Raw genomic sequence first — 22025 nt, 5'->3', positions numbered from 1 at the left:
CCTCTGACGCCGTTTGGACAAAGACGGTACCCTCTTTGTCCCGGCTCTCCAACTTTTTCCCTTCATTCTTCCCGAACCATAGACCGAATAAGGAAGCCCCACTTGCTTTGGCTTTGGCAAGGGACAGGCAGAGAAAGAAGCATGCCGAACCACCCCAGCCAACACCTCCCCCCACGCACGACGGGGACTAGCAGCCGGGTTTGCCATGGTTAGTTTGTAATCCTCTGAAGGCAGGCGCAGCAAAAGCGTTCACGCAGCGCGGGTCAAGAAAGGACCGGACAGATAGCTCTACATCTCAACCAAAACCAGTCTGGGGTCGCTCGGGACCATGGAGGTAAAAAAAACTAGGAGAGAGTGCGCTCAGCCTCTGCAAGCCATCCTCCTCTGACGCCGCTGCCGAGGGCCCTTTTGCGCACTGACTCTTGGGAAATAGGCCCTCCTCCACAGTTACCAGACTGCCAACCAGCGGTGCTTTTTAGTGAACGTCCGTGCTCCGATAAAGCGCTGAAGCGCAGCGCCTGTCTTGCAGCTTTGGCGGAATGCGTACTGAGCTCGAGGTTGTCTGAAGGCTCCGCGTCTCAACACTTCTGTTGATCACACTCTTGAGTTTTTGGGTGCACTGTAGAAAACTGCAGGTAAACTTTTCATCAAAGGGTGCGGCCGCGACCTCGTCACTGTTCAACTGTGGTTCATAAAGAGAATGGAGAGGAATTCCTTTCGTCGTTATACACACATACGGAGCGTTTATTTCAGCGCATGCTGTAAGCGGAGAACTCGAGAGTAGGCGAAGAAACGAGCCTCTAAAAAAGGGCGCAGCGGCTTCCAGAGCGCTCACGGCGGACGGACGTGTTTAACGAGCGCTCCGGCGCCCTGCGCAAGATTCAGGCGGACTTCGGCCCGCCCATGGGCCCGGCACAAGCCGTGCCGAATACGCTCGCGCACATACGCGGTTCCGACGTGAAATGCAGCAGTGAAGTATTTCTCTCTCTCTCGCTGTCGAGAGAGAGTGCCGGCGGCTTTACGTCTGCCTCTGCGCGGGGTCTCCCGGCCACTGCGCACAATCACTTACAAAAGAAGTAAACTGTATGTATACATAGCCGCGCGCTCGTAGAGTCCTGTCTCGGACTAATCGCGCGCGCGGCACACTGCATTAGCGGCCGGGGTGGGGCGCCTGGCCGCGTATACCGTCCGAGGTAGCACCCACGGAGCGTTCGTGTCACGCGTGCACTACCTGGCGAAGAGCGAGCGGGAAGTCAAGCCCGCCTGCTCGATGAACGCTCAGAGGCTCACCATTGTTCTGTCACGGGTGCGCGCACTGCCGCGCGGCCACAGGAGCGCTTCGAGACTGTCCGGGATGATTCCCAGCGCCCTGCAGGCCGCGAGAATCTCGCGACGCGGCACTGCAGAAGCGGCACAGCGAAGGAGCATGTGCTCAAATATCTCCATTACGGCCGCAGTCAGCGCACGCGTCGCTCGGGGACGGTGGCCGCTGCGGCGAGCGAGCGCTCACTACGGAGCCGTCAGTGAACACAAGCAGATGGTCGCGCAGTTGCTCGTACAGCGAGAGAGCGAAACCGAAATCCGGCTAAGAGCTACCACTGCCTTGTCACGTGAGGGCCTATTTCCCATGATTCTTTTCATTATATTTTTTATGACTAGGCTTCACGATTGTGACGTCATGCTCCCTCCTAGTTTTTCTTCCTCCGTGCTCGGGACCAAGACGGGTAGACACTTTCTCAGTGATGGATCAGTGTCCTAGCCTGGTGGCAGAATCTGAACTACTCGCAAGATGGCGGCAGTGGAACCGCCACCTTAAACTGACGTCATTCTGTGAAAAAAAAAATAAAAATCAAGGCCACTGCGTTTGTTACATAGGCGGTGCGATCTGGGACTTCAAAGCACTAAAGAGGTCAAGAGAAAGTTATAGGCGCATAATTCTCACCGTCAAGAATATTAGACGCGGTGTCTAAAGGTATATTCGACGTACCCAGTTCATTAATCTCATTAAAAGTACGATGAATGTCGTCATGGGTCCATACATAATCACATCCAGCGTATGCACATCATGCTTTTCCCCGCGAAGCGTAAGAAAGTTTTACACATGACATTGTGACTTTATTCAGAGGAAGTTCGCCCATTCGTATATCTATATATACGATTGATGCGGCGACGACAATCGAAGCATAGCTCGTGTTCGTCAGCGCTGCACACAGATATGCTAAAAAACCACTGAGATGTGCACGCAAAATCACCGATGATAATTGAACACGTTAATGTCCACAAATGGTTGGCGTCATCACGGCCGGTTGTGCGCTGCGAGGCTCCTATGCGAGGGCAGCGCTACGCGGAGTGCGCCAGGGTGTGTATTCGCTATATATATGCCTTCGCACTCCGGCTTCCAACAGTCTCGTAATCTGTTACCTTTCTGTTACCATCACGATTTTGTACTGCATAGGAGGCCATATGCACCTTCATCCACGCATGTGTATTTTTGATGCTGCAAGCCTATAAGTGATTTTAATTTCTTCGATCAAAAACAAGCTAAAAAAGTAAGATGTGATGCGATCAGAAAGCGCAGTAATGGCGTGAGGCATTCACTTTCAGTATGGTACTAACGCATATGGAAATCGGCAAAATGTCAACAGAACGCCACGCAGTAGTTGTGGGCGCCTGGGTGTGGATCATTGACTAAACACGCGTGAAGCATTGCGCGCCGGTAGGAAGGAGAAAAAAAAATGTTGCACGCTTCTTGCGTGTCATTCGGGCGCAGCCGCCGGCAATGCGCACAATTCACAATTCAATATACACCCCTGCCACGCAGGGTGCAGTATTTACGCAGCTATACTGTTTCGACTGTATGTGTACCGAAGTACAACGCTGAACCCTATCTTGGAGTTTATATAGGCAGTACTGGCGGGCCTCAACGTGTAACAATGACAAGAGCTCAACATTAACATATTTTATCATGCTCAAGAGTATGATTCCGTTCTGATTAATTTAAGCCACTTATGCTACTTTTCTTCACAGGTCTGTTAACTGAAATTTGTAATTACACATGTTACTATTAGGCACGAGACTAAAATCCGCCCGCAATAGGAATGTGAGGTTGTCCCTAGGTTTCTCTGTTGCATTGAACTGCATGTGTTTTGAAAGTACCTAAAAGAAGACACAGATGTCCCTAGTTGGGTCTAACCTGTCACCAGGATTTTTCGTTTGCCCTTTTTCCACTTTTGCCTTTGTCGTCAGTGCAGCGAGAATATCAACATGCCGGGCAGCGTGCGCGTTGGCGAGAGTCCGAATCCCGCTGCAGAATACGATGAACGTCGTCACCTTTAGCTTCGGTGGAGCCACAACGGAGACGCTGCCAGGTCTTGTCCGGGGAATTTACCTTCGGCCTCAATTAGATTTTATTTGTGTTTACGTGGGCGGAAACGATTTGTTCGTTCGAAATAGCGATACAGTGTCAACGATCGTTGCACGCCTCGAGGTAAGCCACTTTTACTGATGTTCGTCATGGTGCGCCGCGTTTTATAGTCTGGAAGTGAAGCACTGGGTAGTGTGTGGGATCTGTTTTGTGTTTAAGGTCATGCTGCTTTGCTTTTCGAAATCGGCGACAGAGGATAAAATTCCTTAAAGCAAAGTACACATTTTGTCCGCGATTGTACTTGGTTTACTAGTTGCTACAGTGTGCAGATAGGGCTAACCTTTCTCCTTCCGGAAAGTTCATTTTTCATGTGTGTTTGTGTTGTTTGGTGACCCTCAATGCGGGAGCTTGTTTTCGCAATGCTGTGGAAGTGCAGCTTAGTGTCGTAGTTGTCTTTGAAACTGTAGGTCTCGTTCTGTATAGAACTTTCAAATAAAGCTGGGAGCTGTCAGTCTGTGCATGTCATTGATGCTGGAAAGTGCTGAAGAAGCAGATGTGGAAAACACGTGCTTGCACTTTGCATTCTTCTGCATTCCTGATGTAAAAATGGTCTTGCAAAAACAAAGCATTGTTGTTCACTGCTCATGATCCAATATTTTCTATGCAGGAGATTTTGGCAGAAGTGAAGCAGTATGCAAGCCACATTTTCGTCTACAAGATAGTGCCCCGAGGGGACGAACTGGGGCGTGAGAAGGAGGCTGACCGCCTTCACCTGAACAGGCTTCTGGTGTGGCGCCTTTCCAGGCTAGGTGCCACAATTCTCAACTTTGATGTAAGCGTGTTTTACATTCCAGAAATGTCCTGTACTACTTATTCATAGCTTGCACTGATGTCAGTGGAAGAAATTCTAGGATATGCTTAAACCACTAGCTCCTGCAGTATGCATTCCACATCATTTCAGCACGGCAGCACGCTATATTTCAGCAGTCCAAGCGCAGCAGTAGCTGTGGTAGGAAACACCCGACAAACAGAAATTTTCTCGCTGTGTGAGCGAACGAAGGTGCACTGAACAGAGCGATAGAGCTTGCGTGTGGCGCGCATTTAACGTGCCAACTTTGACCACAAAAACCGCTACCATCAAGTATGGGGTGCATTCTTCATAACAGGTAAATTTGCTACTTCAACTGTCGAGTATGTGACAATGGTGAAGCAAGGAAAGCGCCAGTGGTTAACCGGATGTTTTTTGTTGAAATGGTGACCACTCAAGTAGCTCGAGGAGACAAAGCTTGACTGGGCCCCATCGCTTCATGCTTTGTGCCAAGCATGAAAATTTCGCATAGTGCCAGCACACAGTGAGCCAATACACAGTGAGAAGAGGCAAGCTGAGGCCCATGCCAAAACAGCATGCGAAGGCCAACGTAGCAGGGACGCTGATTAAGCCTTGCGTAGGGGCCTTGATGCATCGTTCCATATCAAAGCAGGTAGATGACGACAATGAGCGATTGAACTAGTGGAAGCAGACGAAGACGACAACGAAGTTCTGGCAGTGTTCTCGGTGCCGCTCGGAGCTGCTCCCTTCGCTTGTGTAAATAACAATATATTCTTTCCCGCAACAATATCGAGGCACCCTAGCCATGCGCTGATCTTTTCCATCCCGCCCACAGCTGATGGCAGAAATACATGTTTTTGTGAACTGTCTATTTTTTGCAGCAAAAAAGAAACTAACATTTACTGGCAGTGCAACATTAACACCTCGAGATGAGCTAACCCAGCTCAAATAGCCTAAAAGTAAAGAAAGTTTTCCACTGACCTCTAAAGTAGAACTTCGCGTTCCTTGAGCTTGTATTGCTGATGAGCTCTCATCTATGCACTAACATAGGAATTGTGCGATTACAGTGATTTGTGTACTTTCAATCGACGGTCGCAAAGTAGCTGACAAAGTGTGTATTCAATGTCCGCAAACAGGCTAACGCCTGCGCTCTTCTCTGCTTCCAGTCATGAGGGGCCAATTTTCTTGCACTGTCGAACCTTTTCCTCGTATAGAACGTGCACTGACACTATCAGTTGCAATTTTTAGCCCTAGTGAAAGGACTGCGCATTCAGAAGAGAAGACATTTCCATGCACAGAGAGCAAAGGAGTTGGTTGCAGCACAAAACGCATCTGTTTATCCACATCTTGAAGCATGTGTGGCAGCCAAGTGGTTCATAAACATGGCCGCCATAGCAGCGATATCAATGATGTGACGTCATGACCAAGCTATGTATAGCCTAGGATGGTTCACGTTGTTCTCAAAGCAGTGTTGCAGATCTACCAATGCAGTGTACTGCCAGCAGACAGCAATGAAGGTGGACAGCTTGCATGACTTTTGCAGAGTTGTTCAACCATCTGATAGCCACTCTATTCTAGTCTCCATACATGTCATCATTTTTACATACCTCTCCTTCTTCTCGGCAGTATTGCGTACCTAACCTTCATTTCCAGGAGCACCTCTGACTTTCACTTCCTTTGTGCACGCAGATATGAGGTGCATTCAGTGGTAAGCTGGAGCTGGATTTTTAAATTTCTTGTACAGAAGGTTTAATCAAGGTACTAAAATAATTACATTGCTAGTACTCAACGCAGCCCTCTTTTAAGTTTTTTTTTTTGCCAGTTCTTGGCAAGTGCCTATATATTGTGAGGAAAAATGATTATTTCAAATTGGTTAGCGCAGTTCATGCATTCCTGAGTGAACTTTGTTGTTGTGGGAGCTCATTACGTTTTGCACATTTTAAAGCAGGACAAACACAAACAAACTCGGTGGTGTGAGGTTGGTCTAATACAAATGATGCGGGATGCCCCAAAACTGCACTTTCTCAATACTAGTTGACGCAGTCTGTGAAGCAGTTTGTGGCTTAAAATAGTTGCAGCGGAGACTGTTGTTGGCAGCCAGTGCCATTTCCAGCTTATGAAAGCTCTATTCAGTCAAAGTTGCTGTTTTGTTATTAGAACACAGTAATCAGTCGATATAGGCATACTTCACTTTGACCTTGGTGTTCTTTTCAATTCTGTTCGCAGTCTTATGTCTGCAGCTGTATACATCTGCAGTCTTTATAAGGCATTGTATGGGTGAAAGATTGTGCCCTCTAGTTTTGCACCCACGCAATTACTATTTGGAATATTTCTTTCAATGAACTTCCTCTTTTCATCTGCATGTGATGAAACTGCACCTGCTTTGTCTTCGGCTACTGATGCATGACAGGTGCGTGCCAGTGGCGTGCAAAACCTTGCCATTTTTCTGTATGCCTCTTTCCTTAAAAAATTACATAGCTCGTTCAAAATATATGTAAAGGTACTGGTGTTGAATGGTAATGGCCTGTACAACCCACCTGATCAAAATTATGCCTATTTTTCTAGCACCTCTTCCCGACAGCTCAGCGAGAGCCAAACCTGGAGATGCTTGCTGTGGATTGGTACCATGTGTGCCGTGTTTGCAGCATACAAGCACTGGCTTTTGTTTAGAGCCGGGGAGTGGCCGCCCTCTTTGGTTCTGTGCATCGTGGCAGGACTGAGGAAGCTGCAGCCCGGTTTCTAGCACCGTTTTTTATTTTATGTTGGGCCAAGGGACACCACCGTGGAGAATGTGAAGGATTCAGATTTGGGTTCTAACAGTTCTTTGAACTGCTTCAGTGAAGTGTTAGAACAGCTCTTTGAACTGTTAACAGTTCATTGAATCCTAACCTAAACCTTGTAAGTGAATTTGGCCTCCCTGATGGCATTGTCTGGCATGCAGTAGTCATTGTTGTATCTCCTTATTCTTTTGACATGGGGAAGAACTCACCATCTCATCGTCATTTGAGAAAGTACTAGCTGTAACTCGTCTGTTGTGCAGTGGCTTTTCAGTGGCACTGAAGAATTGTTTCCTGTTGCAGTGCCCTTGGCTATGCTCTCCAGTAGTCCAGCACCTTCTGGTGGATCTCAGCATTGCACGGACATCCGAGAGTGCAACAGAGAGCGCAGTGGTGAGAAACAGTTCTTAGACAGAACAAGAAGCCACTGCACAAGAAGCGAGCAGGCTCTCACCTCACTGACCGTGTGCACAGCAGTTTTACAGCAGACAACGGCACTAGACATCACTCAGGCTGCTTCAATATGGCCAATAAGCTGAAATGCATACGTAGGGCCCTACTTCTTTTTTAACTATGCATAATAACATCGTGGCTAGTAGCTGCAGTGTAAAAGCTTGACTTGTTGGTAGACCATATCATGACCCCTTTAAGAGTGTTCAGTTGATGCCTTCTGCATGACTGGTCTCAGTAATGGTGAAGAGTTCTGTCAAGTTTATTGGTCAAGAGTTCTGTCAAGTTAATTTATACAGGGAAAAAATATGAAAGCAGTAGATGCAGTGTTGCTAAAGGCACTTGTTCATGGCAGTTGCAAGGGTGTTGACCTTGATTCTGTGTGGTTGTTGCTTCTCAAGTTAAAAAGGATTGCCAAGTGGCTACAGGTCCAGTGACACCTAACCAGCAGTCTGATATGTCAGCCCATTCTGTTGGTATGGAAGGAATGGACATGGTCTTAAAGAAAACTCCTGGCTGTCAGAACTGAGCTTTATCTGGTAGAAACCAAAGTTGGCATCAAGCTTGGAGAGATACTTGGCAACTTGAATGAAGGATGTGTAATTCTCTTTGAATTGACTGGTTTAGTTTGGTCAGGTTTATGCAGAGCCATATGTCTTCTGGTGGTTTTTGCACGGGAACAATTGGGCGCACCGGTATGTATGACTGTCTGCTTTTATAATAAGCCCTGAGCTCTGAGGCAGTGGAGTTCCTTATCGATGGCTGGCCCCATGGGGAACAAAACTCTGCATGAGGTCACCTTCTTTTCAGACGAACGTGTATACTTTTTAATTTCGTGTTTAATTTCCTCTGTTCGCCCCTTGAGTTCTTCAGCTGTCTTGAGGCCTTCCGGTTTCAAAACAAAATCCCTCTACGACATCTCCCAGCAAACCAAAAACCTGGGTCTGTGATGTTGGCACCCGATTCAGAATTGGCATGCACTTAGTACGCATTTACAGTGCCGTTGGCAAGTATGCCTTTTGAAAGTAGCTGAATCAACGACATCGAGAAACTGGTCACTTTTTCAGGGTCTCGACCTATGCCACATGGGGATTACACCCATGCACATCTTATATACATTTGCTTCCATGTCTGTAACTGCACTGCTTGTGCTGCATTCACAGAGTGATGATTCTTTTATTGTACCGCAGAGGCGGCCTAGTGGTCTGAGCACCCGCCTCACATGCAGGAGAGGCGGGGTTCCATCCCCATTGCCGCCGGGTACCCACCAGTGATACAATGGGTTCAAGCTTCCCCTGGCCCAGTGCTCGGCTTAATCAGGGTGAAATTCTTGGGAATTGGTCTTTGACCCCACCTTGAGCAAATGAAAAATACCTTGCGCCATGGCGCTCTTTGGCCGCAGATGCCCTTGCACCATAAAAATTCACTATCATCATCATCATCATTTACTGTGTATGATAACTCAGCATCAAAATGACATGTTCATTGTGCCCAAAGGCCCTAGATTTTTTTGCTTTAATGAATTTGAAAGGTAGAGATGTGGAAAATGTCAGTGTGTGTAGTGCTGAAGAAATCATGACTATGGTTTTGTGTTTTGAAGCCACTATTGCCAGGTACCTTTCATTTTAGTTTACTGCTAGTTACATGCTTTGTTGCAGTTTTTTTTACTCCTCTGCTCTGTGCTATGGTCTTACTATTTGCAATGATATCCATTCACCACATGTGCAAGGTCCTGGCAGTGTTTTGTTCTGATTTTCGTGCAATCCTTCTGGTGCCCCTGAGCTATTGACGGCTAGCTCTCAGCTGCTTGGGAACCGGGCTACATGGAGTTGGAAAATAAACAGTCCTGATCTTGAGATACTTTGTGGACTCGTCAGTGATTAGCCACTGCAGTGGTGTGCTAGCTGTGAGCAACTACAGACAAAGGCTGCTTTGTGTTCCTTAAAGCTGTTGTGAAAGGCATTACTTACTTGTAAAAATGTGAAAAGTTAACATGGGCACTGCTGTTAGATACATTACCAAAGGCGCATTGCTGTGCAACTTGTGACTGAAACTAGTGCATACTTCCAGAAATGTGTTAAAAGTGACTGCAGTGCAATGCTACTTATACAGCACTGTTCGTTGCTAATGGTTACCATTATTTTCACTCGTCTGTGCATTGCACTTCAGCCTGCAGCTGCAAAGTGCAATGAACGGCTGCACTGAGTAACAGGAACTTTATGAAGAGTGCAATTTTGCACTGCTGCAGTGCTGCGGGATCCTAATTTTGCAATACATGGCTGCATCATTCAGTAAGACATTTTTATTAAACCTGGTTGGACGGTCATACGGCCAAAACAGGACCTGGTGTAGCCCAGATACTAGCTTAATTTTGACAATTATACCTTGTGGGAAGCCAGAAATGATGCATGATGCTGAAAATCAATTTATGTTGACATGTATTTTTATCCTATGTACGACATGGAATGCACTTTACAACCTTTCATACCCGTTCAGGCGCGGCGCGCACGTATGGGGAGTTTACACTTTTAAACGTTCCGAGAAAAATTCGCGCTTTGTTGAGAACAAATTCAAAACGTTGGCATATCATAATATCACTAAAAATCAGTATGACGCCCTGTGGCGCCACCTGTCGGTTTTGTAACAAAATGCGTTTGCACTCTTGCGCCATCTGTTGACTTTATAAGAAAACGCTTCCATAAACAACGTTACCAAGATGGACGTCTCACTCTTTGGAGTGTAAGTGGCTGTCTGCATTATTTCTTAATTTATTCGAACTAGCTTCTTACCTGAGACGAGTATCGACTGTAGTTACTGCAAGATAAGGTGCCCTGCACGCATGTGAACGCATTTCCTTTTGCGGCCGGAAAGATAAGTACGTTTGGGTCGGAACAGCGATCGCGCCTCGCTGTTGCCTTTTTTTTTTGCAGCAGCAGCAGCAGTCAGTTTCTTTTTTCGCAGTGAAAACGTTAGATTACCTTTTCACTACGTCCAGAGCAAGAGTGACAGGAGGAGGATAGCGATGCAGTTTACAAGGGCAGCGCCAGCTTCTGCCGAAAATAGCTGGCGGATCTGTCTGCATGGAGACTCTTGACGTTGAATCGGAATTTGACTGCCACTTTTCTTTCACAGCATAGCATGGTCTCCTGAAATGCTTGCAGCTGTTTTCTTTCTCAGTAAATCATGGTAAGGCGAGTGCGTCAGTGGTCAACGCTCGTCACATGCCACGGTCCCAGTGCCGTAGGCGACTTCGATGGGGCATAAGTTGCACCCAAGTGGAAAGAATAGTATGTGTATGTGCCCACGAAAGTTTTCGGAATGCCGAAATCACAAAAAGCCTCAATTTTCCCTCTACGTAGAGGCCCAGCCTGGCATTAAGAAGTGCATCGTGTTGTTCGTGAAGGAAAGCACGTAGTTCATCCGTCAGTTCGTGGATGCATGCTGAAACTGTTCAGAAAATAAATTTTGTTGTAATTTGCGTGGCCCTGAAAACTTGTGTCGGCACTTGTACTTTGCTCCCTGTGACATTGATTGCCACTGTGAGCTGGAAGGAGTGTCCTGCGTTGGCGACTTGTGCACGTTTGTCGCCTTACTTTCAGGGAGCAGAGCTTGCGCTTTTGAAAAGCGCAAAGATTGCGCTACGAAGTGTTTTTTCCTATTGTTGGTTTTTGTTTTGTTTCTTTAATATCTGTGCACGGAAATGTGTAAAGTGCTGCCAGAATCCCTGCAATACCTGTCTAAGCATGAGTTGTTTCTTCAAAATTGGAGCTTTTCGATGTGCAGATTCAAATACAGAAAGGGGCCCAAAGAACAGGAACTAGTTCCTCAAAAGTCAAACCTTTGCTGGCAGCTGTCAGACACCAGTGCTTGCTGCTTGTGCATTTGGAACGAAGCATTAATAACTGAATAATACAGCTGACAAAGTGCATTGCTTGATGGCAATTTTCGAAAGGAAAGTTAAAGGAAAACAGTTATCGTTGTCTGCTCCAACTGTGGTGGCCTTGCTGTTGAAATCATTGGAAGGAAGCAAGCATAGATAGTGTATGCCTCCACTGGGGACTTGGCAGATCAGTTGTAGTGCAGCACACAGGAACTGTGTCCAAGCGAACACGTCGGATGCCACATGTATGGTTACTTCATTTGGTGAAATTTTTTCCTTTGCAGAAAAAGGTTTGAGAGTTTGGCTAGTGGCACTATTTGGGGAAACTGCATGGTAGTGTGAGCAGTGAAAATAGAAACAAAAGTGAGAAAGGTAGGCTGTGGTAGCTACGCCGAGGCTTCCTACGTAAAGAAGCATTGCTATTATAGCGTTTGGTTTCAGTTCACATTAAACCCACCTTAGATGAGCATAACAGTTGCTCTAGTTTCTTTCCAAGATAACGAGGTCATTGCAATGGCCTCAGCCCATGTGGGCACTGGAAATGTCTTTAAGGCCACGCAGATCCACATTGATATAGCTTGTTTTTTAATAGCCCATGTGTCACTTTGGGACATTAATTTCCAAAATTTACAGTTTCTTTGAGTTCTGGGTGGCAGCATATTTGGTATGGTATGCTGCAGTGCGGTATATGAGTTCGGCATCCTGAATTGACGCACGGACTCTGACTGAGGTTTAGAATTTTCTGTGTAAAAAGAAAATACTAATAAATTTGTACTAAATTCAGTTTTAACCAAATCTGTGCCACAGCTAGCTGGCTATTGAGTAGGAGTCATACTCGGTGGAAGCAGAAAATGAAAATACTGAAAGCGGGGAGCGTGGTGAGACGGTTGTACCCTTGTACCTTTGAATTAGGTAGTGCAGTGGTGCTTTTTGCAGCATTGTCCCACTGCCCCCAAGCAAATTGGTGGGTTTCATCTCCTCGCCATATGTCGTCTGCTAGTGTAGCGCTGTTTGCCGAGTGTCATTGCCTGCTTAGGGCAGATACTTAGTTGAGCAGATTTTTGAACTGCATATGAGGACACTGACATGAAACTATGAATAAATGTCACCAAAAAGTGTCATGTTCTGGCTGCTGTTACAGTTCAGTGGCGGCTCCATATGGCTGCGATCAGCACACACACCATGCGGTGTCTCGCCCTTTCACTCAGCCCAGTGCAACAGCCCAACAGCAGCATCACAACCCAGTTTTTAGAAGTAAACTTCCAGTTGCAAAGTTGGTTGATATGCATACTGAAAAAATTGCGCAGAAAAAACGAGGACAAAGCAAAGACATGACAAGGACGAGCGCTATCCTATGATAGCGCTCGTCCTTGTTGTGTCTTTGCTTTGTCCTCGTTCTTTCTGCCCAATTTTTTCAGTATGAATCACAGTTACTTTCCTAGAAAGGAGTTACTTTCCTAAAAAGGGAGTAATTACTCATTCGCATCCGCCCAAGTGCAGGCATACGGCTACAGAGGAAAGCTGTATAGCTTCCTCAGAAACTTCGTAGGTAAAGAAAAATTCATCCTGGTCCGGGGTTCGAACCCGGGGCCACTGCTTCATCAGAGCAGTTACTCTATTAACCGAGCTAACCAAGACGAGAGCAAATTGATCAATAACTCGTGTTGGTGAAATGTTTAGGGTTCATCGCTGGTCAAGTGTTTGACCAACAATGTTCCCATTTGAAGTTATTGATCAATTCGCTCTTGCGCTACCATATGCTAACTTCGACATAATGGGTAGTGCACAAGGGAGACGCACACAGAAGGAATCCAGACAGGACAAACGCTAGTGTCCTGTCTAGTGACGTTAGTGACAGGATTCCTTCCGTGTGTGCTAGCCATTATGTCGAATTATAGCAACCAACTAGCCCAGTTAAGAGCCTTGGCATATGCTAACCTTCTCGGTTAGCTCAACTGGTAGAGTGACTGCTCCGGTGAAGCGGTAGTCCCAGGTTCGAACCCCGGACCAAGACGAATTTTTCTTTAACTACGAAGTTTCTGAGAAAGCTGTATAGCCTTCCTCTGTAGCCGTATGCCTGCACTTGGGTGGATGCAAATGAGTAACTCCTCCCTTATTACAAATCTACTCCACCTTGGGGTTTCCCTGCACATTTGACCAACAGTTACTTTTCCTAATGCAGAAAGCATCTCTGCAAGGACAGATGTAATAAGATGCATTGGACATTTAGCATCCAACACAATGTGTGCGCTTAGGTCAATTCCTAACTGAACTTGAATAATCAAATACTCATTTTGAAAACTTTGGGACAGACAAAGAAGTCACCATCATCATTGGCATTATTGCAAGCTTCTGTGACTCTCGTGTTGTAGTTGCTTCTTGTGTTCACTTAAAAAGATGATTTCCTGTCACAGCTGTCTTGGCCGCACTCTCTCGGATGTTCATGGAGGAGCACGACGATGGTCAGGGATTGGCCCGTCCATACAAGCCAAATTTGCTTTATCATCAGTGTTATTCTATGCGTGTGCCAAGGTGTAATCTCAGGGTAAAAGACATTGGTTTTGTGCTGCACACTTCACACTGGCCTGCTGGCTCAAATGAACGTTGTAAATAGTTTGCACAGATGCTGTCAAGTGTCAGTGTGAAAAAGGTCGTCTTGTTTCCTGCAGTCATTAGGAATTACGCACCCAGCTGATTGAACAGGTTGCTAGCATTACTACAATTCCGCACCAGGAGGCAAGCCAAAAAACCTGAGTCTTGCTTTCAACAGGACAGCTTGCTCATGAAGGTTGTGCAAGCTATCTGGATTTTGGGCTGGACTAGAATTGCGTCTTTGTGCAGAGTTTTGTAGGCAAGCCGGACTTAAGGTGTGCTTTTCAAGTTCTGCAGGCAAACAAAGCCTCAAGGTTGTGCGCAGAGGCACGACAGTTTCTTTGCACACGCAGCTTTACGAGCAGGCTAAACTTTAGTTTCGGCAATATGCATGAATTCGGGCTTTGTGGCTTCTCTGCATGCAACGGCAAGGCGAAGTAATTTTGTCAAGGTGATATTTTGCTTAACCTGATGGTTTTTCTAGCCGTGTGCATACAAATATACTTGTTTCAGCAAACACTTTCAAGAATTTTCAAAAATAGGCTTTTTGGGGTGAAAATATAGCTTTTTTGGCATAGTATTACTAGTGTTGGTGGTTTGGTTTGGTTTATGGGGTTTAACGTCCCAAAGCGACTCAGGTTATGAGAGATGCCGTAGTGAAGGGCTCCGTAAATTTCAACCACCTGGGGTTCTTTAACATGCACTGACATCGCACAGTACACGGGCCTGTAGAATTTCGCCTCCATCGAAATTCGACCGCCGCGGCCGGGATCAAACCCGCATCTTTCGGGGCAGCAGCCGAGCACCATAACCGCTGAGCCACTACGGCGGCTAGTGTTGATGGACGCCAGAAAACCTCTGAAATGTCTTAATTAGCAAGCTCATCAACTAATATTTAATAATTACTAGTACAGTTAAACAGTTAGTTGCAGTTATTGAAGCCTCCTCTGTAATCGCCACACAAGTTTTAAGAATTTCGAAAATGCGATTACCCTCGCCGCTGTGGCTCGACAAAATTTGGCTGCATCGCGAAAAAACCTAATACATGTGCTTTCAAAAGCATGCAGGCAAAGCAACCCCTCTAGTGTACGTAACTAGTCGAAAAAAAGCCAAATTTTGTCGAGCCACAGTGCCGAGGGTAATTGTTTTCTCAATTCTAAAAATATATGGCTATTACTAACGACCAACTACAAATCGCTAATTGCTACTAGGTTTATAGCTCTACTAGTTAAAAAGTCTATTAAAAATTAGAACCAGCCTACTAGTTAAGATGATTCACCCATTTTCTGATGTCCATCAATACTGATAATACTATGCCACAAAAGCCATAGTTTTCCCTCAAAAATAAAATTTTGAAAAATGTTCACTGAAACACCCGATACATGCAGCTAACATAAGTTTGTTGCAAAGAGGCACTTTTCACTACACCCTAGAGTGTGCCCTAGAGGCAGCACAGGCTGCGGGAGGGCTGGGCTTTGGCCACATGTACTTCGCCTGACCAAGTTGCACAGAAAGCCTGCTTGATCCCAAAACTGCACACAAGCTAAAAGAACCTGCATTGTGGAACTGTGTGGTTAGATTGGACGCCTTGCAGATATCCGATTCACTTCCACAACACACGGGCACTTTTGCACTGCAGCTCCATTGAAATTGCCTATGCTAGCGTTCACTTCCTTTTCGTTCCTTGTGAAAGCAAACAGCCAGCATCTCATTCTCCGAGCAATGTGTCGACTATGCCTTCATTGAAATAAAGTTTGTGACAGAATTTCTCGTCTTGTTCAACCATAATGAGGTGCCAAGCTCTATATCACGTAACTTCCTCTCTGCACCCACAAAAGCAATAACGACCTCGATATGCGACCAACATCAAACCCTCTAGTGTGTGCTCTGCATGGCCCCTTCTTTGGAAACATTCTGTGTTCAAGGTGCTTGCAAACAGTGCTGTGCATGTGAGGAATCTCATGTTGGAGCTCATTCAATGTCAAAACACAAAATATCTGAAAATTCTTTATTCAACAGCATGTGCAGATGCTCAAATGAGCTACAGCAAAGTCGCGAGCAGCTTCCGGCAGACGAGCAAGGCCTGCATTGATTTTAAAAAACCAACACGAGCATAAAGGTGGACTGGGGGGGGTATTATGTTTTCTTTGAATGAATATTTTCAAATGCAGAGAACATAGCCACAAATTAAGCCCGCTGAAGTAAAATACGCATGGACTATATTTGGTTTCGAGAGACTCGACCTCGTCAATCTGCGATGGCCAATGAAAATACTATCATCTGTTAAGATGTGTGAGTAGTAATCTGATAAAACTGGTACATATTTGTTGCTCAGAGAATATATCACTGAAGTAAATCCGAAGCAATTTGACAATGTTTCCTCATCTGTAGCTACAGTGGTGATGTGCCCGACCGTCTGTTACAGCTGTACATAGTCCAAACAGCAGCCCACACATTTTTCCAAGATTACTCTGCATGCATATTACTCAGCCAACGGCACAGCGGAGCTGAAACACAATTGGCTGAAAGCCACTCCACACGCTTTTTACCATACCAACCATGTTGGCTGACTCCTACTCTCCATGATGACTTAAAAAAAAAAAATGTGGGATCCAGGGCATTTGTTAGAATGTTCGCAGCATGTACACTGAGACAACAAGAAATCCTGTTTAATGCACCTTCAAGGCATCGCATGCAAGAACCGTAGTCCTAAACTGTCAGCTGGATGTGTCTGCGCTGAAATGTTTTTTATATTAGTAGCCTCAGCCCAGTGCCATGGTAACAAGAGGCATGGCACACTGGCCATCACTGGCATTGTGCACAGCTGCACTCATAGAGCTAGTAACCAATTTTAAATATTTTCAAAACAAACAGCAACGTTCTGACATAACTGGACCCTCAGCCATACTGCTGTGATATGGCACGCAGGGTTTCATGCCCGAAAGTTGCACAGTGGCAACAAGGAATGCCCTAGTGGAGGGCTGTGGATTAATTTAGACTGAATGTACGTGTTCCTTGACATGCACTGACATCTCACAACACACGGGAGTTTTTACACCTTTATCGAACTGTGGCCAGGATTTGACTGCACCACCTTGCAGTCAGCAGCCAGAGCCATTACGGCGGGCCCTTTAACTGTATTTTAGTTAGCATCACTGACCGGTGCTGACCAGCAACCTTCTCAGAGTATGCATAAGGAATCTAGAGATAGGAACAAGAGAAAAAATCACAAAAAACATGCAGAAGTTCACATTGTAGATCATGGCATGTCTGCAAAACTGATATCAAAAAAGGAGCATGCTGGATGGGGAAAGAAAAAACGCTGCTCCCCAAGCGGTGCACATGCCATCACAAGGCAGTTCAGGATCATGCTTAATTTTAAAAAGTAAATATGTGCTGCTGCACACACTTTAACTACAGGCAGTACTTCAGGATGGAACACTAGCATAAACATGAGCAAAGAATTCTAATGCTAAAATGCAGGCAGTTTGCAGGTTTCCTCAAGAGCAACGGTGCAATATCCAAGCATTGTGATAAAACTGCGGGCAGGCAAAATGCAGGTGGACCAGAAGCGCGATGATGTTCACGCTGAAACCTGTAAACAGAGAATATAATACGTGAGAATGCATACCGAAACAAACTCCGCCAAGGATACATGCCTCAGAATGCATGTGCCCCATTTAAGGTTTTGGCATGCCAACATTTCAAGATGTGGTTTGCTTCAGGCAACCACAGAAACTGCACTAAGAAAGGCAAACCACAGATGCATACAAAACAAAAAAATTGTATGGACACCCGATTACCACGTGTGTTAGCAATTCAATAGCGTTAGACGCCGCTGGTGCCTTTACCACAAGTGACCTTGCTTTCCTCCAGCCAAGTGGCGAATCTTACGACTGACATTTTTTTTTCCCCACTCAGGCTTTTAATACTCCTGCATTAAAAAATAAAACCTCAGAAACAACGAACAAAGAAATGCTGCATAAACTCTACTATAGTAAAGTCTGCACTTTTATTTCGCAATTTTGGCAAGGTGCGGCCCTTACACGAAAGCGACGCTTATTGTTCAATCTCCCAACCATATTACGGGAAAACTACTTTACTGTACTATAGACCTTTTTCAGGTGCACGTGGCCATATTACGACAGCAGCGCAGTCTTCCGTCTGGCCGATTTCTCCGCCATGTTGGCTTGGGTGGCTGCCGCTGCAATACAGGCAGCAAGTACTCGCCGCGCTGTTCAGCCTTACCCCAGTGTTGATTCTTGCACGATTTTTGACCTGCAAAGTATTGCACTGTATGCACTGAGCAACTGTGAACAAAATGGCCCGTGCTTCGGCGAGCGGCGACGCGGATGTTTCCCTGCAAGTTGTGCTGAAAATCGACATTGGAGGTGCACTTCTACGCAAGTGTGCGCAATTCATTTAACGGCTTTCTGGTATCAATAATCGAGACATTTATTAATGTGAGCATGAAACTTGCTGAGCACTTCTATGTAGTAGTTATAATTATAAAAGAAAAACCGCTCCGTTCCGAGCTAACAGCAGTGTTGCTTGTCAAGCGCTCAAGTGGTCTGCTGTGCGCTACGCTGGTGACACGAACAGGTTGCAACTGCGCTCGACCGCGTCTTTCACTACATTTTCCCTCCGCACTGTCCTAAAAAACGGTACTTTCTGTAGTGCTACATGAAGAAGGCACCGCTGGAGTGCATAAGCGCAGAGTTCTGTTGCAGCTTTTGGCTTTGCATAAATTTCTTGATTACTTCGTACTAACGGTAAAATAACTGGTGAAGTGTGCAGCTGTAGGGTGGTCCACTCTTAGCGTGAACATGCGAGTGTGTGGCAGCGCTCTTTGGAGTGCCAGTGCATCCGTCGGCGTCGCGCGTCGAAGCAAAGTGTTGGAGGAACAGAGGAAATTGGATTTGGAGCTTCGCGTCGTGTGATATTTCGCTAAACTCGGAAAAAGATGTAGCAGAGAGGCATCTGGCCTTTGAATGCGATGTAATTTATACACTCGAAGCTGGTGCACCTGCTGTGACAGTTTCTGAGGGGCACATCTGCTTGGTCCGTCTCGGGTGCGGCTGCTGATTAATGCCGATAGAGCGAGAAAGCGCGTGCGTGTGGTCGGGTGGGCACTGCGTGCCTGCTGATTACATGTCCCTAATAGGCACATTTTTTTTTTAAACAATCGGCACTTTGCATTATGGCGTCAGTTGAACATAGTATTTGGTCGATGAGGTGTCACGATGCAAGGACACGTCAAAGCTGCGGCCTTCAGTTTTTTAAGTCCTGCTGGTTTATTGGGTATTTACTGCAAGCAAACAGCTGTGGCATTTGTGCAATGCATCATGGCTTTCAAGTACTGTCAAGTAGCTATGTTTACAGTGCCGTTAATAATCACTCACCAGTGTCGGCAGTTATAACAGAAATGTTTCATGTAACCCGCAATGCTGCTGCATCGTTTACCCAAATTATTGCTTATGTTTTGATTTTGCAAGGGTCACAGACGACACATATCTTAGCGACATCAGCAGTAGGTGCTCGCATGTAAGGTATGTGTAGCTGAAACAGCCCGCAACTGCACTGCCGCTGTGGCTCTCTGTGTTCTTCACACTGCTCCGATTCAAGCCGCCTTTGATTCCTGTAGTTGTTTGAACAGCAGACGACTGCGCAGTGGTTTCCCGAAGACCTAGTTTCAGCTTTAATCGCACATACACCCAGCTACTACAGCTAAGCAACCGCATACAGTAAACACGGACAACCGCAGAGAACGCACGGGACGCACGGACACCGCCTTTCCGAACCAGTGAGAGAGGAGGAAAGCAACATGGGGGTCTTCGGCACGTTGGGAGCGAGGCTAAAACTGAAAAAGGTCTATACAGCCCGAGGCTTTATCTGCTGTCCAGTCGCAGGCACCTTTATGCTTCGTCGGTACTGCTGTCACTGATGCTTGGGCCCAAATCCTTGCTACCCTTGTAGATGGAGTCATTTCTGTTGTATTCATTGCATTTCAAATTCCTGTAATTTTAAAACATAATGTCTGGAGATGCCACACACTAAGAATTTAAAATCTACAAGCAGACAACTTAGCTGTCCAGTCGGCATCATTTCATGGCCGGCCGTTTCCATTGGCTCTGAGCACATGCATGCTTGAAGATGACAACAATCTGTCATTACTGGTAGCTCCCTGGGTAGCGTGCCACACAAAGAAGGCTACACATGCGTGAAGTGCAGTTGCTTTTTGCAAATCCCCCCCCGTACTTAGTGGCTCCCAAGCCGGGCATAGTGGCCCATAGACGAGTGCAGGGCCCTTAGTCAAGTGTATATGGTACATGCATAGAACAAGCAAGTGGCATGTTATAACATTCAGCCATATTCTTCTGAAACTTAAAGCACAGGAGGCACCTTACCGCAAAAATATTTGCACACACGCATGCACACAAAAAAGAACAAGGATGCAACAAATGCACGCCTGAAATTTCAATGAGCGTGATGTTCAGTGGGCACTGAAATCTCTGTAAGCAGCCCATAGCAGCAGTAACCCAATCTACTACGCCGTTTAAAGGAATGCCAAGGTATGCTTCTACACTTCACCATTTCACCGTTTTTAATATTTTGTTTACTGACACTTAGTATACCAAACACACTTCTTGCAGGCAAGGCACTATTAGTTTGATTTATTATTTCATTTTGCCAGCTGTAACAAATGTGCACACAATGTTATATTTTTGTCACATTCATTTCTGTGTTACACCTGCTCACATACTTCAGTTCTTAGAAAACTAAGGATGACAGCTGCAGCAGAAACACACGACATGGAAGAAAAGCTGCTGTATATTCCACTTGAGGGATGCGATGGTCATCGAAACCTTTACGGCAACCCTGTATATGACCTGGATCGCACTACAACCTCAATCTGTCTGCCTGTCTGAAAAATGACTAATGTGACAGAAGAAATGAAAAATGCACCCAGCAAGATATTTCTTACTCAGAATGTTCATTCCTTATGTGTCAATTGTCAGCTAGCTACTGGACTGCACATTTGCATGCTATAGCTACATAATGAATACTTCATGGCTTTTTTTTGTGCATTGAAGGGCGCAGACCAGGAAATAGCTTCTTTTTATCACATTTAAGCACTGAACAGATTCCTGTTCAAAACAGTCAAGGGGACAGTGGATGAGCAGTTCAAAGGTGGGAAGCACAAGCGTGCACGCATCCTGTACATATTTGTCACACACAATGCAGTGTACTGTTTCCATAATTCGTTTCGTTTGTTACCGCTTATTCCACTTTGCTCTAGTAAACACATAACTAGCAATCAGTAAAACCAGTACTAAGTGCTTAACATGCACGCTACTGTTTGACAGGTGCGTGGGGTCACAGGTATAGTCGGCAATTCAAGATAGCGGTTAGACCAGTTCACAAATTATGAGAGGTTGAGTGAGAAGTAAGAATGCAAACATGCCACGCGGCTGAAGTGGGGCATTGTCATATGCGTTCAAAGCCAGCATGCGAGATTTCACAACATCCTGCAAGCATGGGGAAAAATGCACAAAGGACTGGATGCAATTAACACAATACGCGCCGCAAAAGAGGACAATCTTTCATGCACAGCTAATTATGCTGAACAACTGCAGACTGGGCGAGCTGGTATTCATAATTTTCCAACAGCGCTTCAGGGCGGAGAACGAGAGGGGACACAGACTGCGCTGACATGCGTCGTGTAGTGCTCACCTTCAGTCGTGCTGAACTCGTGCGTGCTGTATACGTCGGCACAAAACCGTGCAGGCACTGGTAGTCCTGCATCAAATGGGACCGATTAGTAAAAGTTGCATTTCCACAAACGTCACACGAAAACGGCGTTGCAGCATTTTTCACAAAGGGTCCACACACGTTAGGATGCTTTCCTTTCAAATGAAAATTCTTAGCAGTATTAGAAGCATACCGCATTGGACAGAGCGGACAATTATGCGTACCTTTATGTGGTGAAGCTGTTTCATGACGCTCGTGGTCGCACAGATAAGCGGAGCACGTGAGCACCGTGAATGCGAAATGCGGCCGCCGTCCACCCATGGTCCACTGTTCTGCCGCGGCCGCCCCGCGCCCATAGAGAAAGATATTGGTAAAGAGCGG

General features: G+C 45.9%; 1 protein-coding gene and 1 long non-coding RNA gene across 6 annotated transcripts; one reads left to right on the top strand and one right to left on the bottom strand.

Moving 5' to 3' along the window:
- Positions 1-2856: 2856 nt before the first annotated feature.
- On the top strand, positions 2857-16475 carry LOC149350344 (uncharacterized). Of its 4 annotated transcripts, none has more exons than XM_089579366.1 (4): positions 2857-3487; positions 4032-4196; positions 7274-7363; positions 13715-16475. In XM_089579366.1, the coding sequence occupies exons 1-4, from the start codon at positions 3173-3175 to the stop codon at positions 13847-13849; spliced, it is 705 nt and encodes a 234-aa protein (XP_089435492.1). In that variant the 5' UTR covers positions 2857-3172; the 3' UTR covers positions 13850-16475. The 4 variants fall into 4 exon arrangements, 3 of the variants coding, with proteins under 3 accessions (XP_089435492.1, XP_089435494.1, XP_089435493.1); XR_016290335.1 differs by having other exon boundaries at positions 2995-3487; positions 6759-7363; positions 13715-16468; XM_089579368.1 differs by lacking the exon at positions 13715-16475 and having other exon boundaries at positions 2995-3487; positions 6759-9276.
- Positions 15887-22002, bottom strand: LOC149350343 (uncharacterized). 2 transcript variants are annotated; one of them, XR_016290337.1, is made up of 3 exons: positions 21869-22002; positions 18008-21692; positions 15887-17487 (listed from the first exon to the last, which is right to left on the bottom strand). It is a non-coding gene; the product is annotated as an uncharacterized LOC149350343 (long non-coding RNA). The 2 variants fall into 2 exon arrangements; XR_016290336.1 differs by having other exon boundaries at positions 21627-21692.
- Between the last annotated feature and the right edge of the window lie 23 nt (positions 22003-22025).

The sequence above is a fragment of the Amblyomma mixtum genome, chromosome 3 (assembly GCF_055824585.1).
Source record: "Amblyomma mixtum isolate Tamu chromosome 3, ASM5582458v1, whole genome shotgun sequence".
Lineage (NCBI taxonomy): Eukaryota > Metazoa > Arthropoda > Arachnida > Ixodida > Ixodidae > Amblyomma > Amblyomma mixtum.
This window is presented reverse-complemented; position numbering and strand designations above follow the sequence as displayed.

Bases quoted from the DNA above. Each gene is read 5' to 3' on its own strand.
- LOC149350344 (XM_089579366.1), top strand. From the start codon at position 3,173: ATGTCCCTAGTTGGGTCTAACCTGTCACCAGGATTTTTCGTTTGCCCT. The intron at 3,488-4,031 runs GTAAGCCACTTT...TTTTCTATGCAG, and splicing joins CGATCGTTGCACGCCTCGAG to GAGATTTTGGCAGAAGTGAA. The intron at 7,364-13,714 runs GTGAGAAACAGT...TTCCTGTCACAG, and splicing joins GTGCAACAGAGAGCGCAGTG to CTGTCTTGGCCGCACTCTCT.